The sequence below is a fragment of the Apostichopus japonicus genome, chromosome 6, assembly GCF_037975245.1.
Source record: "Apostichopus japonicus isolate 1M-3 chromosome 6, ASM3797524v1, whole genome shotgun sequence".
In the NCBI taxonomy this organism is placed as follows: domain Eukaryota; kingdom Metazoa; phylum Echinodermata; class Holothuroidea; order Aspidochirotida; family Stichopodidae; genus Apostichopus; species Apostichopus japonicus.
Genome location: NC_092566.1, coordinates 9270751 through 9290700, shown reverse-complemented (window position 1 = coordinate 9290700; position 19950 = coordinate 9270751). Strand labels below are relative to the sequence as shown.

The 19950-nt window shown below is 34.7% G+C and overlaps 1 protein-coding gene across 1 annotated transcript; it reads right to left on the bottom strand.

The window, feature by feature from the left end:
- Positions 1-900: 900 nt before the first annotated feature.
- LOC139968914 (pituitary homeobox x-like) lies at positions 901-19679 on the bottom strand. Its single transcript, XM_071973527.1, has 3 exons — positions 18735-19679; positions 10059-10276; positions 901-2726 (listed from the first exon to the last, which is right to left on the bottom strand). Exons 1-3 carry the CDS (start codon positions 18841-18843, stop codon positions 2223-2225), a joined length of 831 nt encoding a protein of 276 aa, XP_071829628.1. The 5' UTR covers positions 18844-19679; the 3' UTR covers positions 901-2222.
- Positions 19680-19950: the final 271 nt, after the last annotated feature.

Below are 19950 nucleotides of genomic sequence, written 5' to 3'. Positions count from 1 at the left end.
ACCCACCGAAGTGACTTTTGGGCATGTTCTCCGATAACATTATTTTTTTGTGCTTGGATGTTGGCGAGGATGAAGTAAACGACGGATGGTGTAACAATCAGGAGGATCGAAGGTGATGTAAGGAATTTAAGAAGTCGGTGGTGAAACAAGGAATGTTCCGAGGGCTTTTACATGAGTTGGGGGTGTAGTGTGCTAACATTTCACCTCCTCTGGCTCAATATCTAAAATGTATCATTAATGTTGTTGTATAATTTCTATAATATCATCATTAAAAGAAACAGTTTTGATACTATCATGGCATCACGGATTCTCTAGTATCATCAACAATGTGTTATCATTCGGTAACACTACGTAAAGTATTGTTAGAATAACATCACACAGGATCAGTGTTATCATGGAAATCGGGACATCAAAAGTATGAATTTGAACTGATACCAAGTTTTCACTTTTGATTCGAGACTAAATTTGTTATTTTACCCGTGAAGAGGAAGGATGGGGGAGGGGGATATCTGTGTTAAAATAAAAATATTGAAACTAATTATTTTAAATATTAGTATTATACCTTCCCAGCTGTCATTAATAATATAACTGTCATATTTCCACGTTATTCATATATACATATTTTATTTACCATGTACCTCTGATACTATTTTTCTTTCAGGTTCGCTCTAGTGTTAAAATTAAACAATATACTTCCAGCATGACGGTGGTAGTTTGAGCAGGGGTAGGTGGTATTGGGGAGGGTGGGGGAGGGGGTGGGGGATGATACAGCTTGCAGTGCAAACATAACCCATATGTATATAATGGGTGCGTCGTGGTATTGGTGTAAGCAGCATATCAAAACAACGCAACATTATGATCAGTAACTAAAAAAATCAATACAATACAAAGACAATATCATCTCGATCTTTTTATCTTTTTATTGTTATTTTTAATGTACAATAACGGATCGATATAGACAAGTGTAAAGTATAACTTTTGATCATTTTTTGGTTTCGAGTTCAAAGAAAATTTGACCATTTGTGTTTTGACGCTTTGAGATGACAAATAACTATAGTACTATATTATTAGTAGCCTAGAAATCCAAAACATGTCATGAGTCCTTTACTCGAGCATAATTATCTTTACTCTTTACTAGCCCTTATAGCAGGGGTTCCCTAACTGGGGTGCATGAACCCCCAGGGGGTGCGTGAGTCCTTCCCAGGGGGTTCGTGAGACGTTTCTGAAAGTCAAAACTAGAGTACTTTTTGTTGAACTAAAATCTGATATATCATATAATTTAGTACTGTACAAAAGTCGTACCTATCAATAACTCTTTTCGCGTTCCATATTATGTTGCCATAGTAGTACCGATAAATAACTGAATTATGAAACAGACACTGCAGGCTGTTATGCGTATTATATATAGTATAATAATGACTCAGATCGTGTCTCGAAAAGTAAGGGGTTCGTGGACAACTCTGACATCCACAGGGGGGTCGTGGGGGGGGGGGGGGTCAAGTTAGGCAAACCATGTCTTATAGGTTATTACTCTCATTTGAACTCGCGCCCACTTTGTAAAACTCAGTATAGATATACTTGTGCAAAGTTGCTCGTATACTCACACTTAGAGCCTTGCATTCGTATTTGTACTCATAACAAGGGGGGGGGGGGGCACAGTTGTACTCGGGTTTTAATGGTAGGCCTATAATATCAAGTCTATTTCAAGCCATACACTTCTCGGTGGTAATATTTACAGATTAATCACACAAACATACAAACAATTATACCAATGTCGGAAAAAAACGAGAAAAAAAAACGAACCATATAATTTAATGTTTTTGTGTGTAAACTTTACAATCCATCCAAAAATACTGGGTGGAGTCCAGTTAGTCTTTCTATATGGAGCCATCACGGATATGTCTTGCTATGTGTTGTTCTTCATATTCCTATACCATAGGCCAGGAGATGAAAAAATAAATAACAGAGCCGAGTTACGCAGGCAACTGATATGGCTCGGTATCACAATGTTTCGTTTGATGTTGTTAACTTTAAAGACAAATAAATACCATATCATAATTTTTTTGGCACTGGTATATACAACATATCCCCAACATGATGTCTCAAAGTGTCTTTGATTTGAAAGTCCAACAACACCCACGTTTTCTAGCTTTCTTATATAAAAACAAGAAACAAATAAAATGTGTCATCATTTCTCAACGTTCGGTGAGGTGTTTGGAGATCTATAGCGTTCCGTTAAGTCCACTGTACTGACACGCCGAAAAGGCTGTCGTAGTCACTGGCGATATGCCGCTACTCGACATGGTCTCGTAGTGATGTTTGGCCTTAAGTCTCAAGGTGGCTAAACTTTCGGTGGTAGGCTCATGGTACACATACGCAGCCGGGGTAGTCGGCGTAGCATAGGGGCAAGGTGTACCCTGATTCAGACCCCCAATGGCCTGTCCATTAACGTGTGGATTTCCCGAGGTCGGAAAACCGCTGTTGATGGAATTAGATTGTGGGTTGAAACAAACAGACTGTCCTGGTATGGACCAAGCAAGCCCCTTGGATCCAGATAATGCGTGGTGAGGCTGTTTCATCCAGTTGTTATAAGGATACCCAGAGTAAAGGTCTTCAGATAGAGGTGACATTAGTCCATTAAATTGGGCACCTAGGCCATTCTTTAATTCTTGCAGTTGATTCCGTTCTCTTTTCCGCCATTTTGCACGTCGATTTTTAAACCAAATCTATGACCAAAAAAAAAGAGTAAGAGAAGAGAAAGTCATAATAAAGAAATATCAAAGAACACTGAGATGTATTAATAAAAAATATATAAAATTATTCAAAATATTTTTTATAGAAGCCCGCTAGTCCCAACCTTACATAAGCTCCGCCCACCTCATTAGCATACATAGTAACACACCAATCATCTTCTTAGAATTTCAATGACAGTGGAAGTTTAGTATACAACTTTTAACTCATTCAAGTAAATCAACAAGAACACCGAGATGTGTTAATAAACAAATATATAAAATTATTCAAAATATTTTACAGAAGCCGCTAGTCCCAGCCTTACATAAGCTCCGCCTACCTCATTAGCATACATAGTAACACACCAATCATCTTCGTAGAATTTCAATGCCAGTGACAGTTTTAGTATACAATTCTTAACTCATTCAAGTAAATCAAACTTAACAAAGAACACGGAGATGTGTTAATAAACAAATATGTAAAATTATTCAAAATATTTTATAGCCCGCTAGCCCCAGCCTTACATAATCTCCGCCCACCTCATTAGCATACACAGTAGCATACCAATTTTCTTTTCTTAAAATTTCAATGCCACTGAAAGTTTTAGTATACAATTCTTAACTCATTCTTTACGAATCTGGTCATATATTCCCTAGCACCCCCCCCTTACCTTCCCCATCCCACTACATGTACCCCTTCCTCCACGATTATCTTTACTATTACTAGACTACATGATAAACCTTCACACATTCAACTTGCTGCACCCAAATCACGTGACAACGTAATCCAGAGTGCTGAGATAAAAACAAAAGAAAGAAAGATGACAGAAATTGAAACGCCCAGCAACACATCATAACAATTAGGTGCGTGAACAATGAAAAGTACACCTTACATTGTGCTTAAATAGAAATGTACTTTTGGGGTTTTTGGTTCCAAAAAAGAGCAGTGCGTTTAACCAACGTGCAGGAAGTCCGGAGCCGTGACATTTCTAACATCTGACTATTGCACTGATAGAGACAAATAGACTATTAGAATCGTTTACGCACCACTGCGTACCAAAATCGTTTCATTGGAATTACCATATCTTTTTTTTTTTCATTTCTCTCCTCCTTTTTATTTTCGTTATTCTTTTGATGATTTGTCACGCACGAATAAAGTACCATGTAATAGCAATATATATATATATATATATATATATAAATATATATATATATATATATATATATATATATATATATATATATATATTTATTTATTTAGGGATATCTGAAGTAATATTAGGTCAAAATTGATGGGATAATTACGAAAGTGGTTTACCTTTTAGAAAATGATCTATTTAATGGATCCTGAAGACAAAATAGGAACTTCAAAGGTGAAATTATTTAGAGGCTGTTAGTCTCATTATACCGTGACCCGATCTTGATTGCACTATTAAATAAACTAGCAAAATTGCATAAGAAAATGTCTTGAACGTTTTGCCAGTCAGTGATGAATCTATTCTTACACTTATTAAATACATGTAAAATGTAAAATGAAAATTGCTTATTTTTACCTCCCTTTTTATTATTTTGGCTTAGGCCTATATATAAACAATATTAATCAATCTTAGCATAGCTTGATAAAGTTGAAAGTTTACGATGTTTTCAGCCCTAATTTTAAAGCACCCTTTAAAGTTGCGATTGAAAAAAGGAATAAATAATTTGGTCAAGCCTTATTTGCGATACAGTTTGTTATTCTGCGGGGGGGGGGGCGACGGTGGGGGGGGGGACGTTTACAAGGCTTATCGTTTTGGCATAACTGTGGCACTGTAGACTGGGAGCTTAAGGCCTTATACTGGCCCGGGAGGGGGAAAAACAACAATTTACATAAAAAGCTATAAAATCTGCTATATTACAGGCTGTGCGGCACCACTAGTATTAATTCAACATATATTTTATAAACACGGCACTCGAACCGTATCTTCGTTGGGAGACACAACTACATTGACAGTTTTGGTATAAGGGGGTAAGGGTGAGGGTTGCGTACCAGTCTGCCTGGGGAGGGGGGGTGTACGGGAGGCCCCGTCATGTCTGGACACGGGGCTGTCTTTAATTTGCAAACTACTGTCGGTTACTGTACTGTATGTTATATTATTATATTATAATATCTTATACGGCGCTATGCACCAATGTATATACTACCATTTAACGTACGCGTGTAGTCTATGGGTGTCGTTATTTCTGATGCTGTTGCGTCATGTTTTTGGTTATACTATTACATCGAAAATGTCAGAAATTTAAAATAATGACATCATTCGATTAACTTAAGTCATCAATATTGCCCCTCCCCCCCCCCCAAGAAAAAAAATAAGCTAGAAATTTCTCAGCAACTTTTCACTCGTGCTCCCCATTCCGTGCACCCTCTGACCATTTCCACTGAAACCTAGAGACAAAGCAACCTTCATCAAATAATGTGGGACATAGTGTCATTAAAGTGGTAAACTTTTCCGTAATCAACTAAGACAAATAGTATTCCATTTATGAGATATCTCACATTTTCTAAAAATAAGAAACTACGTTAATTATGTCATGACACATAGACCGACAAAATGGTATAGCCTCGACGCTAATAATAATAATATTTGATTTATATAGTGCTTTATACCAGCGATAGGTTTCAAAGCGCTTTACAGACGTTATATTACCCCTGGTCAATGATAACCTCTCCCAGAGACAATCCCTCTAGTCGGCAGCAGTTACATATAACACCCAGAAACATATAAAACCCAGATATCTTCCGAAATTTGACAAGATTTTGTGTAGATATTTTACGGCGTTGTTTTCAAAACAACAATCTCAGTCTATGATCATAATCATAATGTGCCAAAAAATGATGGTTTGATTTGCTCTGCATTCCGTAGTCTTATCTTTGACTCACTTCTATGTATGTTTGTGAGCCAGAAACCTGCGGCTTAAGTATACGTCACTTTTCATAGATGCTTAGCAATTTGTAAAAACCGCAAGAATTTGGGGGACAGTGCTGATTATTTCTTAAGTTAAATAATGATTAACAAAAAAGACAAATAAATCAAATACAAATAGAATATAAATATATAGTTTGATAAAATCTAATAGTGACTTTATAAATCTATGCATATTAAAGAATACTGCTTGGAACTATGAACAAAAATATATTTCTGGTGACCTCTATAAGTACATTGGCTAAGATAGGAAAATTTGAAAATCTTGTTGCAAATGTAATTTTTGTTTTGTTTGGTAAGTATTGCCAAAATCAGGTGGTGTGTTTAATGATAAGACAATGACACAGAGCGAAATAATGTCATTGCTACCGTTTGAAAGAACATAAACCATTTAAGCATTCATAAGTATCGCGAAACTACCTTCTTAACTAAATGAGTTGTGTGTTTGTAGAAAACAAAAATCATCTAAATTCGTTTTCTTTCATTCTGTCTTTCTGTTTTAGAGAAAAACGTTTATAAGCTTGAAATTTCAGATGCCCTACATACCAGAAAAAATGAGGTTAAACTCTCATTTTTGTCCAATTAATTGAAAATATGTGTGTGTTTGGAAGACAGGAGTAAAAACAGGTATACGTCCTGAGAGTTACAAACCAAAACAAGCTTGTTCTAGAAACGTTTCCGAAAAGGATTGTTTTTCGATGACCGCAGCCTAATTTTGACGACCTGGGTAAGTCGACAAGCACAATTTAAGGGAGATATGTGGGCATTTGTCAACATATTCAGTTCCTGAGAAAAGTTTGCTCGAGAAACATTCACAAATTAACCCATGTTTGTTTCTACGAGTGTCAAAAAGGGAGGAAAGAAGCATGCAAGAAAAAGAAACTCTAGACAGTTTAACACCGGCTATTGACTTCTAGGACATATGTGCGTGTAGACTTTCTCAAGATTTCTGAATAATAAAAACAAGGATTTTACTTTTGCGAAAAAAAAGCTAAAAGCGATGCGGTGGATTCTATCAACTCAGCGGGCTGAAAGCAGCTCCTGAACTTTGTTCATATATATGCAAATGATCGGTAAAGGGGGTGGGGGGATAAAGGCGGGGGGGGGCGTGCGACGCAATATTTGACTTCCCAGCTATCAGTTTAACTTAAAGTAACATATTTTGTAGTTAAGGGGGTAACTTAAAGTCCCCTGGCATAACGAAGAATGGAATATCCTGTCGATAAAACCACCCGGATATTTAAACGGTGTTCAAATAGGTTCACCACCAATTTAAGTGTTTGTTATAAGACTTTACAACTTGGATCTTGCTCAAATTTGAGAGTCCATCGCCATCTTTGTGTATATGCTATAGACAAAAGTTATACGTATAGAATCTGAGTACATATACTAATTGACAACAGTTAATTACCAGTAGCAGTGGGTGGCCCGATTGTTATATGCAAATAGGCTAACGATAATTGGCTACGTGTTTGTTGGATAACAAGTAAAGACGATACATCGCACGTTACGTTTTAATGTCCGATTTGAAAATATTATAAACGCTCTCTTAAGACTTGAGGCATTTTCATAAACCGTTATACACGCGAAAAATTATTGTCTTGCCTCTTCGATATTTTGTAAACGGAACTAGAAGTTATTTGACATTTCAAACTGTGCATGGACGTCATAAGGAAAATTCCTTTTCAAATCAGAAACATTTGTCATAATTATTTCGTTATTTTCCTATTCTCGTACTTTGCGTTAAAACGCCCAGAACAGTTTGTTTGACGTCATTATGACGTTATCGACGTGAAAAATAATAACCATACCTTAAATTTAGTGTTATCCAATTGTAATGTTTTTTCGTGTCAGTTTTTTAAATATTATATCATTTTTCTATCTTCTTGGTTGATAATATCAACGAATATTGTCTTCAAATTATATTAAAATTCCATGCTATTTGATATCATTATAAATACAAGATTTCATGTTTGTTTGTTCTTTTGTCGATTTCATTTCAATATTCGAGACATATTCAATTTTTTTTAAGCCAAGACACAACCATTCCTAAAAAAAAAAAGGTATCTATACACAATAAATATTGTTTATGATTATTCATATGCACTTTTGTCTTCAACCTTCTCAGACTTTTAAAGTACCTATGACCTTTTCTTCCCTAATTTCCGAAACATGGACATTAAAAGAACTTCGATTGGTCTGTAACCTAGTTAAAAGCTCATAAAGGAGTTTTTTTCTCTCCCTAAATTATTCTCTTAATAGAATGTAGTTTTTCTCATCAGCCCATCGAAACTTGCGACCTCTTGATCCTCTGCGACGGAAAAATTAGGTTAAAAAAACTGACAAATTATTCTCGAAATTACAGGTAGACACTTTAAAGAAATGGTATTTGGCCCCCGTTTAACCCTTAAGTGGATACAGGTGTGGCATTTAAGTTATACGGTTAGATATATATAGTTAACTTAATACGCGAACCACGTGTGTGCATGTGTGTTAGTTTCGACGCACCGGTATTTTTGTAAAATAAAAAAATAGTGATGTGGTATATAGATTTATTTCTTCTTATTTGCAATTGCTCTTTATCTTTCACTTTATCTTTCAATTTTTAAAGAAATTATCCAGAAGACTAATTTTTTCACGGACTATATAAGTGGATTTTACCAGAATTCGATGACAGATCACTTCGTGTAACTATTAGCTCGAATACTTAGCTGTGAGTATATTAATCTCAAGAGCTAACTTTGAAGCAAAAAAAATTATAAATCGAATTCCGATCTTCTCAGAGAATGACTGATAACTTCTTGAGGTTATGGGATACAGCCAAATGCCATTAGAATTTTCTTCAAATTTCATTGCATTCTTCTTAAAAGAATAATCATTCGTGCTCATTTAGAATCTTGGTTTTGTAAGGATATGAATTAAAAACAAATATTTCAATAAAATGAATATTGTTTTTTTTATTTCTTTGAAAAAACTTAATTTGAATAAGCGTCACCATATTTCAGCGATATCCCACTCAAAAGAAGTATAATCATATATATTAGACAATGATTTTGTTTTTGTTTTTAAATAATAAAGTTAAGCCATTTTATACTTTTCATCGTTAAAGAATAAACATATGTACTGACTCTGATTCTTGGTTCTATTAAGTTTCAACATTTAAATAACATTTGAATCACAAAGGATAACCTCTCTTATTTAAATTTTAAAAACCAATACTTCGTTAAGGTGCCAGAATATTATACAATGTATCAAGTTATCAATAAGCCCTTGCGGGTTTCTCCCACATTTGTGGTCGCTTTAAGCGCCGTAAAAATAACTGCCGGTTATTATTAATATTATATCTATTCTCATTTTTGATATATTATTTTCGTTTAGACTATATCGTTTGTAGCACTAAATACCAAACCTGCCGAGTGCAGATATTTCAGTCTTACTTTGAATGTTTCTAAAATAAATACTCGCCAATTGAAAGACGGCCTATTGTACTGATTATGTATTCATCCTGTCCATCGCGAAGTATTTGGCAGTAAAGATATACGCCGTATAATCAGATATATACAAATACAGCCATTCACCATCTATATAGTTTATTGACTTTATTGTGACTCTTTATTCTGTTTTAGGATACGTATTTTGTAGAAATACATACACATCATCAGAATAACCATCTATACTCACACAGACTCATATAAGCTCTGCTAGGTTGAACTATATTTAATGATAAAGCAAACAAAATAATAAGAATCTATACACCCACTCTTACTCTTACGTCTGTTATAGGTAACAACATGTACAACAATAGACACTCCACCAGAACAAATACCACCTTTACCCTCTCTAAAACCTCTTCGTTACACTATAAAAACCAATCTGTTCACCGTTAGAATAATTGTATATGCTCACTCTGTTACACCATACTCAACAATACATCCAATGAAAAGAATAACCATTTATTCTCACTGTGACTCGAATTTCTGTTAGTTACACCATATTCAACAATACAACAACAGAGTAGCCATTAATACTTAACCCTGACTGATGGTTCTATTATGTTACACCATATTCAACAATACAACAAAAGAATAACCATTAATACTCACTCTGACTCGTGGTTCTATTATGTTACACCATATTCAACAATACAACAAAAGAATAGCCATTACTCACTCTGACTCGTGGTTCTGTTCTATATTCAACATACAACAAAGAATAGCCATAAATACTCACCCTGACTCGTGGTTCTGTTAGGTTAAACCATATTCAACAATACAACAAAAGAATAGCCATTAATACTCACCCTGACTCGTGCTTGTATTATGTTACACCATATTCAAAATACAACAAAATAATAGCCATTAATACTCACTCTGACTCGTGGTTCTGTTAGGTTACACCATGCTGATATTTCCTCTCGTGTGGACATATCTGGGTATCTATTTCTCGCAAAGTTAGCTTCAAGTTCCTGTAATTGTTGACTAGTAAAATGAGTTCGTTGGCGCCGAACTCGGCGCTTCTTTCCAAATTCATCGTCTTCTGTCGCATCGCTGGTGGATCCTGGTTTAATGTTCGAGTCTAGTCTTTCACCTACACGCAAAAAATGATAATTATAATGAAAACTAAAACGAATAAACGGTCAACAAAAATTAAAACGAGCACTAAAGAATGCCAAAGCATATAGTAATACTGTTTCTTTTAGTAATAATTCAAAGACTCCTCCCATATAAAAAAATTATTTTAATTTCAAATTCGCATTTAAAATTCATAAAGTTGACGATTGCTGTTATTGTTCTTAATGTGAAACATCTTTATATTAAACATCATTGTAAGATCTGTTTCGAGAACATATAAACACCAATATGTACCGATCCTACTATAGACTACAGACGAGTAATATGATGTTGTATTACACATTACATGATCCAGTGGCGTAGGAAGGTACTTTTGAGTGGGGGGGGGGGGGGCTGAAGACTGATGGCCGGCCTGGGGGAGGGGTCTAAGGGGAGGGGGTGCATTTCCAGGTAGCCTCAGATGCAATTTGGTGCAATATAGCACACTTCAACACCCACTCCATTTTGTAAACTTAATTTTGTATTTTCACCAGGCCTTAGATGCAATTTGGTGCTCCAAATGAGATGTTTTTTCTCATTTGGAAATGAAAAAGGGGTTTTCTGACTTGCGAAGCGGGGGGGGGGGGGGGCGGAATGATACTTCCGCCCCTCCACATTTTTCACTGGGGGGGGGGCTGGCGCCCCCAGCCCCCCGGTTCCTACGCCCTTGATATGATCACAATGTTGGAAGACAAAGAAAGCTTTTTTCGACCGAAATAAAAATCCTTACGTTTCAAAAATTTGTCATGGGAATGGTGGTGAAGGGGAGGGGGGAGTGCGGGGGGAGTGCGGGTGGAGTGCGGGGGGAGTGCGGGGGGAGGGGGCTGTACGTATTTACGCCTGTATGCCTACTCTTCTCATCCACTAAAATGTAGTTATTAATAGCCACTATTTTCTTGTCGAATCAATCTGTCCGGATTTTACTGCTTGACCAGCCTACGGGTTGGGTAGTAAGAGGTGAGGGGTGGTAGGGTTGGGGAGGGTGGGGGAGAACCTCAGCTTCGCTTATTCAACCCTTTCCTCGGTGGAAACCTGTAAAGCTACGTCCACCTATCCCTTGACTGAATATGGCTGTTCCTATATCAAATTGAAAGTTAAAGTCACTTTTAGAGTTTGTCTTAAGAGGTTAATGTAACTTGATTGGGGAATTTCCTGTGGCAACGTTGCCTATAGTTTTGCTGTTATTAGATCGTCGACTTCTGGTTCTAGGTACAATATTATTATAAACAATACACTGTGGAAGCTATGTCAGTGTAATCTTCTGTGAGTCGTCTTGTAAGTATAAGGAATAATGCCAGGAAACCACGAAGTTTGATGATTTCTGGTTTCATATCTAATCTCTAAAGATAATCTAAAATTACCTAGGAAACGGCGCGATGATCATTTTCCTTGACTTTTTTCCCCATATTTTGTCATCGGTGCACTCATAGTAACGCAGACGGGTCATAGATCCCAACTACAACATTATTATGATACATTAATATGTCTACAGGTGAATAATATTGAAGTATCGATAAGGACAAAAAAATTAATTCTGTTAAAGCAATATAGTATACTGGGATGGCAGAATATGCCATAGAACAGTGAAGATATTGAAAGTTCGTCATTGGTAAGCGTGACGTATCGCATATATATATATATATATATATATATATATATATATATATATATATATATATATATACATATATATATAAATATATATATATATATATATATATATATATATATATATATATATATATATATATATATATATATATATATATATATATATATAGCCTACACATATTTGTCAAGTTAAGAGGTTAAGGTTTACGAATGTTTTCTGGCACCAGCAAAGAGAATCATTGCATGGAAACATTTAAAAAAAATATTATTCACACGTGTACAGAGGGAAATAATGCTTCTATACAAGACGTATTATAGTTTCATTGGTCCTTGATGTAGCACATCTATCATAAATTGCAAATCGACCCAGGCCTAGCGATTTCCCGGAGATGTTGAATCTGTTACGAGTGTAGTTGCCACAACCCGATACACTAGAGCCGGATCTGATCCGATACAGTCGAACCGGTTCTGATCCGCTACACCTGAACGTTAGAACCGGATTGGATCCACTATACTAGAACCGGATCTGATCCGTTACACTAGGACCGGGTCTGATCCGCTACACGTGTACGTTAGAACCGGATTCGATACACTATACTGGAACCGGATCTGATCCGTTACATTGGGAACGCGGGTATGATCCGCTACACGTGTACGTTAGAACCGGATTCGACCCACTATACTGGAACCGGATCTGATCCGTTCCACTGGGACCGGGTCTGATCCGCTACACGTGTACGTTAGAACCGGATTCGACCCACTATAGTGGAACCGGATCTGATCCGTTACACTGGTACCGGGTCTGCCCGCTACACCTTTCAATTAGAATAGGATCTAATGCGCTAGATTAGAACCCGATCTGATCCGCTGCATCTGTCAATTAGAATATGATCTAATGCGCTAGATTAGGATCCGATCTAATCCGCTGCACCTGTCAATTAGAATAGGATATAATGCGCTATAGACTAGAACCCGATCTAATCCGTTGTGTAGGAGGAGAGACAAACCCAACTATCATCCTTGTCCGATGTGACAATAACAAAAAGGAGAAAACTGTTATGAACAATTTCCTAAAAACGTCTGAAGTAAAATATGATTCCATTTACGAGATATCACAAATTTAATGTTCCTTTTAAATCCAAGGCTGGAGACTTGATCAAGTATAAATATGTCATCATTGAGCCACATGTCCTTGTCTTCTCTAGTCTTTTTTGTATTAGGTGTTTTATGGGTGTTTTATGGGTGTTTTAGTGGTGTTTTAGGGGTGTTGTCCTCCACAAAGATCTCTGTCATATTAGCTAAAGATGAGGTTTACATGTCTCTTTCAACTCTAAACAGAATGTCGTTATGTAATAACAGCCGATTCTCTCGGCTTTATCAGTTAAAACTGGTATAGGTGAGTACCCGTTAATCAGCAAAAACTGATGAATGTTATAATTTCTTTAACATGTGTCACATTTATGACCAGTTGCTACTGAGAAGGACTTACTAAAAGAAAATACTAAACATACAATATTATGCATAATGATTGACTAGACTAACCAGACTACTCTAAAGGTTTCGCCAATAATTTTCAAGTCCATATTTTTACAGATATGGGATGACACTTTACTGCAAACCGCTTAAAATCTGCAATTTGAACCATCTTTACAAGGTCTATACTACTTACTAGTCAAACATATAGGGACAGTTGTTTAGACTTAGTCATAATAGTTGAAAAAAGCCTCTGAGTAATTAATAAGTCTGTAAGTAATTTTTCAACAGTAGCATATACTGACATGTCTAACAATGTGTAACGGTGTTATAATAAACTTCATTTTATACTGATTAACGGTTGTCTCTTATTCACAGTATACAAACTGATCAAGCCATGTTCATTTGGGTGTACAATAGCATATACTGACATGTCTAACAATGTGTTACGGTGTTATAATACACTTCAGTTTATATACTGATTAACGTTTGTCTCTTATTCACAATACAAACTGATCAAGCCATGTACATTGGGTGCACAGTAGCATCTGCTGACATGTCTAACATGTGTTACGGTGTTATAACACACTTCAGTTTATATCCTGATTAACGGTTGTCTCTATAATTCACAGTAAAAAACTGATCAAGTCAGGTACCTTAGGTGGTAATAAATAACATGACGTGATGTATTTTATGTACGTATCCATATTGCTTTCATTGCAATGCAGAGAAAAAAAGGGGGGGGGGCGAAAAAGACAGTGCAAACGTGGTACTAAGTTTATTATGTCATATATATAGTCGTGTATGGATTAATACAACTTGCTATATAAGCAATGTACTGAATTACAGCACACATGAGAGATTCTTATTCGCCTGATATCGAACAACTTCCTATGACTCGATCATTTGAAAGTACAAGCAACGGCCGAACTCACTAGACTGTGAAGCATGCGTACAAGGGCGCGGGAAGGAAATGTATAAACGGACACTTATACGGTTGGAAAACAGTATCGTTAGTAACGTTTATACCGTGTTTGAAAATAAAAGTCACGCAAAGAAAATTAATATGCTTACTTCCGATTGACATGTATATACAATTCAATTGTAACTGGCTAGCCTTCAAAATTCCAAGGTACCTAATTCATTCTATTGAAGAAAAAACACACACACATACACACACGTATGTCAACCAAAGTATATATATATGACGAGAAATACTTTTAGGCATATGAAATTTAAATTTAGGAGACTTTATTCTTTACGTAAGAATAATGAAGAGTTGTGAAGATCATCCCACATTAAACCCTTACTTGATGCGTGTGACAACTTTGATCACTTTGTTACAGTTTTAAGACCCTCCCCCCCCCCCACCCGCAGTACCTCGGGCCCTCCCCCCAAACCCACCTACAATTTACCAATGACCTATACTCGCACTGAAGTCGAAACGTCACTAAACATTCTGTGCCGACGGATTGGGTGTATATAAAGATTTTATCAATGTGAAGTAATGGCACATATTCCCTGGAAATGTTTATGGTGATTATAGCGAATTTATTGTAATTAAAATGAAAAACAAATCGATAATTAATCGATAATTTACAATTAAAATATGTTTGCTTCAGCCTCTCCGTTGATCATAAAAGAAAGGAATTGAGAAAGAAAATTTAAAAGATCGAAAACTGAAAAGGTCTTAAATGTCATCAAGGTTCAAGTTGATAAAAGTATAACAAAATTAAAGCTACTGAATATAAGGCTGTGTTCTAATACAAGTTTATCAGTAAAATTTCATAAAATGTTGTATGATTTATTGTTTTGTCTTTTCTTAAACATATTCCTCTTAATTTAAAACGATTGCTTTCAAAATTAACTAAAGATATTGAAGTTTCATTACAACGATTTGGAATAATAATGAATGGTTTGAGAAACCGCGCCATCAAGAATTTATCGCACGCCGATCAATTTCCTCAGCGGCAATCTTGTTGATATCTTTAAAAAGGTATATTTACTGTATAATATGTGGAACCAACATAAGACAGAATAAATGCAAGGAATGCACGAATTTTTTAACATTCTTGAACGGAACCGATTACGAAATTGGAAGAATATAATAAATAAAACACTAAGAATCAAAAAGAACCAAAAAGAAGAAATAAACTAACTTTCGTATTTTCTTCATAAACATATCACCTTCTTTCCTTGTATATAAATTTGTTTGTAATTTCATTTTTTTCATTTTTCTTTTTATTACTTCTTTTGATGCTATCTAATCCTTTTTTAATAAAACAAAATAGCCAAAAACTTACATATCTGACTTTTAAAAGAAAAAAGGTTGTACCTAACTTATCTATGAAACCAAGCGTGACATATGTTTTTCATATTTATCCACACCCCACCCCCCCCTCTTTTTTAGAGAATGTTGGTTTTAAATTGGACACGAACGTTACTTTCATCTCTGATCTATGTGATGGAGATAGTTTTCCAAAAGGGGAAGAATGCTTCTTCTTTTTTTTATTCCGGTTGGAAAATATTTTCGTTTTAATAACAAGACAAGATCATAAGTGAACAAAATGTTAATATGACATCATTGATCCTGCATATGTGATTGCATTAAAAATGGGTTTCTTTTATTGAACTGCCATGTTTTCGAGATGGTAATTTTCCTGACAGTTATCGGTTGTGTCAATGTTGATTCAAAAATTACTATATCTTAAATGACCGGCATTGTGCTCACTTCGCTAACCTTGGAAAAAACAGTAGGAAATTTTGTCAAAGACGAGTGTTTTTAAAACTATACTCATGATAGGTGCTGAAACAAAAACCCATATGGTCAGTAGAAAGCAATATGAAGGGGACTAAACACTTGAAATACGCTAAATAAAAATAAATAAAAATATGGCAGCCTTCCCGTCACTTAAGTCTGTCAGAAGTAAACTACTACTAGAGTTTTATTTTTTTGAAATTAAAACGTTAATATTTTGTGTTTGTTTTTGTCTTTATTTCTTGGTTTTTTAACGCTTCCTTGTTTCAAAAAGGATTCCTAGAAAAGTGACACTGATGTTAATTTTGCACATTTTAAACTTTAAATACACTAAATAATGGGGGGGGGGGTTCTTTTGTATTTTTAACTCTTCCTTGTTTCAAAAAGGATTCCTAGAAAAGTGACACTGATGTTAATTTTGCACATTTTAAACTTTAAATACACTAAATAATGGGGGGGGGGGGTTCTTTTGTATTTTTAACTCTTCCTTGTTTCAAAAAGGATTCCTAGAAAAGTGACACTGATGTTAATTTTGCACATTTTAAACTTTAAATACACTAAATAATGGGGGGGGGGGGGGGTTCTTTTGTATTTTTAACTCTTCCTTGTTTCAAAAAGGATTCCTAGAAAAGTGACACTGATGTTAATTTTGCACATTTTAAACTTTAAATACACTAAATAATGGGGAGGGGGGGTTCTTTTGTATTTTTAACTTTTCCTTGTTTCAAAAAGGATTCCTAGAAAAGTGACACTGATGTTAATTTTGCACATTTTAAACTTTAAATACACTAAATAATGGGGGGGGGTTCTTTTGTATTTTTTTAACTCTTCCTTGTTTCAAAAAGGATTCCTAGAAAAGTGACACTGTTGTTTATTTTGACCCTTTATGTCGCATTAAAAATGAGAGAATTTCCGATTTGTCTTAAAAACAGAAACTAAATAAAAAGCGTTAGGAATACATTGATCTTTTTTAACTTTTCCTTGTTTCAAAATGTATTTATAGAAAAGTGAAATTCATGGTAAATTTGTTTCTTTAATTTGTTTCGCATATTAAGAAAAAAATGACGTGATATCTTTACAAATTTAACAAATAAGCATGCATAAGAATATACATACTGTATATGTATATAATTTTTGATTCTTTCGTCACAAAGCACTTTTAGACTGTCGTACAAACTTTGACTTGTTTGCATACAAGTTCATTTTAAAGTTTTACAAAATTGAGTTAGCATGCATCACCAAAATCACAAACGTTATTTTATAAAGAAAATATATTATTCGTAGGATTTTCGATATACAATTTACAATATTTATATATGACAATTATTTGTGGTGACCCTAAGAGTGTACAAACGTGATGTGATAGTCTTATATACCTTTATACACAGGTGTAAAGAATTTACAATCAGACATTTTGACCTCAGGAAATTGTTTCACAATTATAATGCTATGCATTTTTCCCCCTGTAACAATACTTTCTGTTTCCATGAAGTTTCCCGACGAGTGATGTGTGTGTGTATAGTGTCATCTCTATTTATATTCGATTCTTTTCTCGACTGAAAAGTGTTCGATAAAATTTTGTGTATATTGCGTTAATAATATTTCATAACTAAAATAATTTGGATTTTGTGTTACAATCACTCTCAAGTATTTAAACGATGCAAGAATCTTATACATGCAATAGTCATATTTAAAGTCATGTGTCAGTGATTAAGAAAGTTAAATGATTAAAAAAAAAACATTTCTTTTTTTTGGGGGGAAAAAATTGAATGTATGAAAACGAACCTAAATTTAACTCAAATTAAATACTATATTATAAATTTAATATGATCTTCTGTATGAACGACAGGAGGCTGTAGTATATAGTATGTGTTCACTAAGGATCATACATAGATATATATCAACGGAGACGTGTAAAGGCTATCTTTGATATGGTGTTAGTTATTAAAGGGTGAAAAAAGGGTATGATAAGAATATTGCTTTTATCTTAACACTGTAGTTACATATATGAAATGAAATTTTTAATTTAGGAATTATGATTCATCTCTTGTCCTGTTTAAGAAATTAAATTTGTAACATATTTCATTTACGGTGTGGGCTTATTCTTCTAATTTGTCAATGCATTAGTTATCGATAAAATCGATATATATATTATATATAATATATATATATACAATTACGATTTCAATTATATATATATAATTATATATATATAATTATATATATATATAATTATATATATATATAATATATATATACACTATATATATATATATAGATAGATATATAATGTAGGGATATATATATATGTATAGATAGATAAAAATATAGATATATATGGATATATGTATATATATATGATCGATAACTAATGCATTGACAAATTACGAAGAAAAAGCACACACCCGTTGATGAAATCGGTTACACCTACAAGTTAATCTTTCTAACGGTACACCGTAAACTTTGTCAAACCAAAATGCCAACAAATAGAAATGATACTACAACAACAATAACAACAAATGATCGATTAAAAAATTGTTTAAAATGATTAAAATAAAAATGAAATATAGAATTATATTATTGAATCTCTTACCTTGACTTTTCGAGTGTACTTTGTGTTCTGCTGTCTCCACGCGTTTCTCTGGCGGTGATGACATTGGTTCATCTTTATGAACAGTCTCATCTAAGCTGTGGATTTCCATGTCTTATTATCGTAACAGTGAGAGTTCCTTCCTTTCACTAAGTTCCTAAAATCTAACGATTTACTGACAAAAGCGCCCAAGTAAATCTCTCTTGCCGACTGTAGGTTATATGCCTAAATCTGTAAAGCTGTACAGAGCTCAATAAAACCACGGCTAAATTGCAAGGTAGAAGAAAATACCTTTGCAAGAAAGATAAAAAACAAAAAAAAACTATACAGCGATTTGAAAGGCTTAACGCCCGAATCTACCACAAATCTGACCAAATTTTGAGAGTTAAAAAACTTTGCTCTCCTCGTTCGTAATCACAAGAGATATGAATCTAACTAGGCTGGTTTTTTAAAGGAAAACACATCATATATATAAATATATAAATATATATATGTGTGTGTGTTTTTTCTACTTGCAAACTTTATACTTACGTCTTTCATACGTAAGTACCCCCAAATATAAGAAGAAGTCGCATAGCGTTTTAATGACAACAAAGTGAAGAGGCAACTATAAGCTATTACTAGTTTGCATGTTGACTAACCAATCAGATTTCTTGTTCGAAAAAGTGTCGAGAATTAATTAAAGAAAGTTTGTGAGGGTGGCAGCGATGTCTAGCGAGAGAGAGCTAGAGGTTGAGAGAGATGCACAAAAAAATTCTTGGGTGATATGAGATGTATTTAACCGCCGTATAACCCGAATGAGAAATAAGAAAATCTGTTACGAAAGCCACGAATCGAATCGAGAAAATATGATAATATGTGTGGTAACGCGTGCGACTCACAGAGATAATTTGTCTGAAATGTCTGTTGGCTTAGTACGACCAACTTCGCCGATGACTAGCGAACTTTCTGGGTCATTGAGAAAATGAGGAAGTAACAGCCAAACAATTGTCAAATATCTAGGCCAACGACAATGACAGATTTTCAGTATTGTTAGTTACCACACAGGAGTTTGGGTTGGATACGTCCGTGTATAGAATAATACGACAAGTGCATTATAGGCTAGAGTATAGGTCTCTCTCTCTAACGTATAAAGACTTACCTTATAAACGTTACTTTATGAAAGATACCCCCCTTTTTTTAAAGCTAGATATAGTTAGAGGGGAGGGTGAGGCATTGG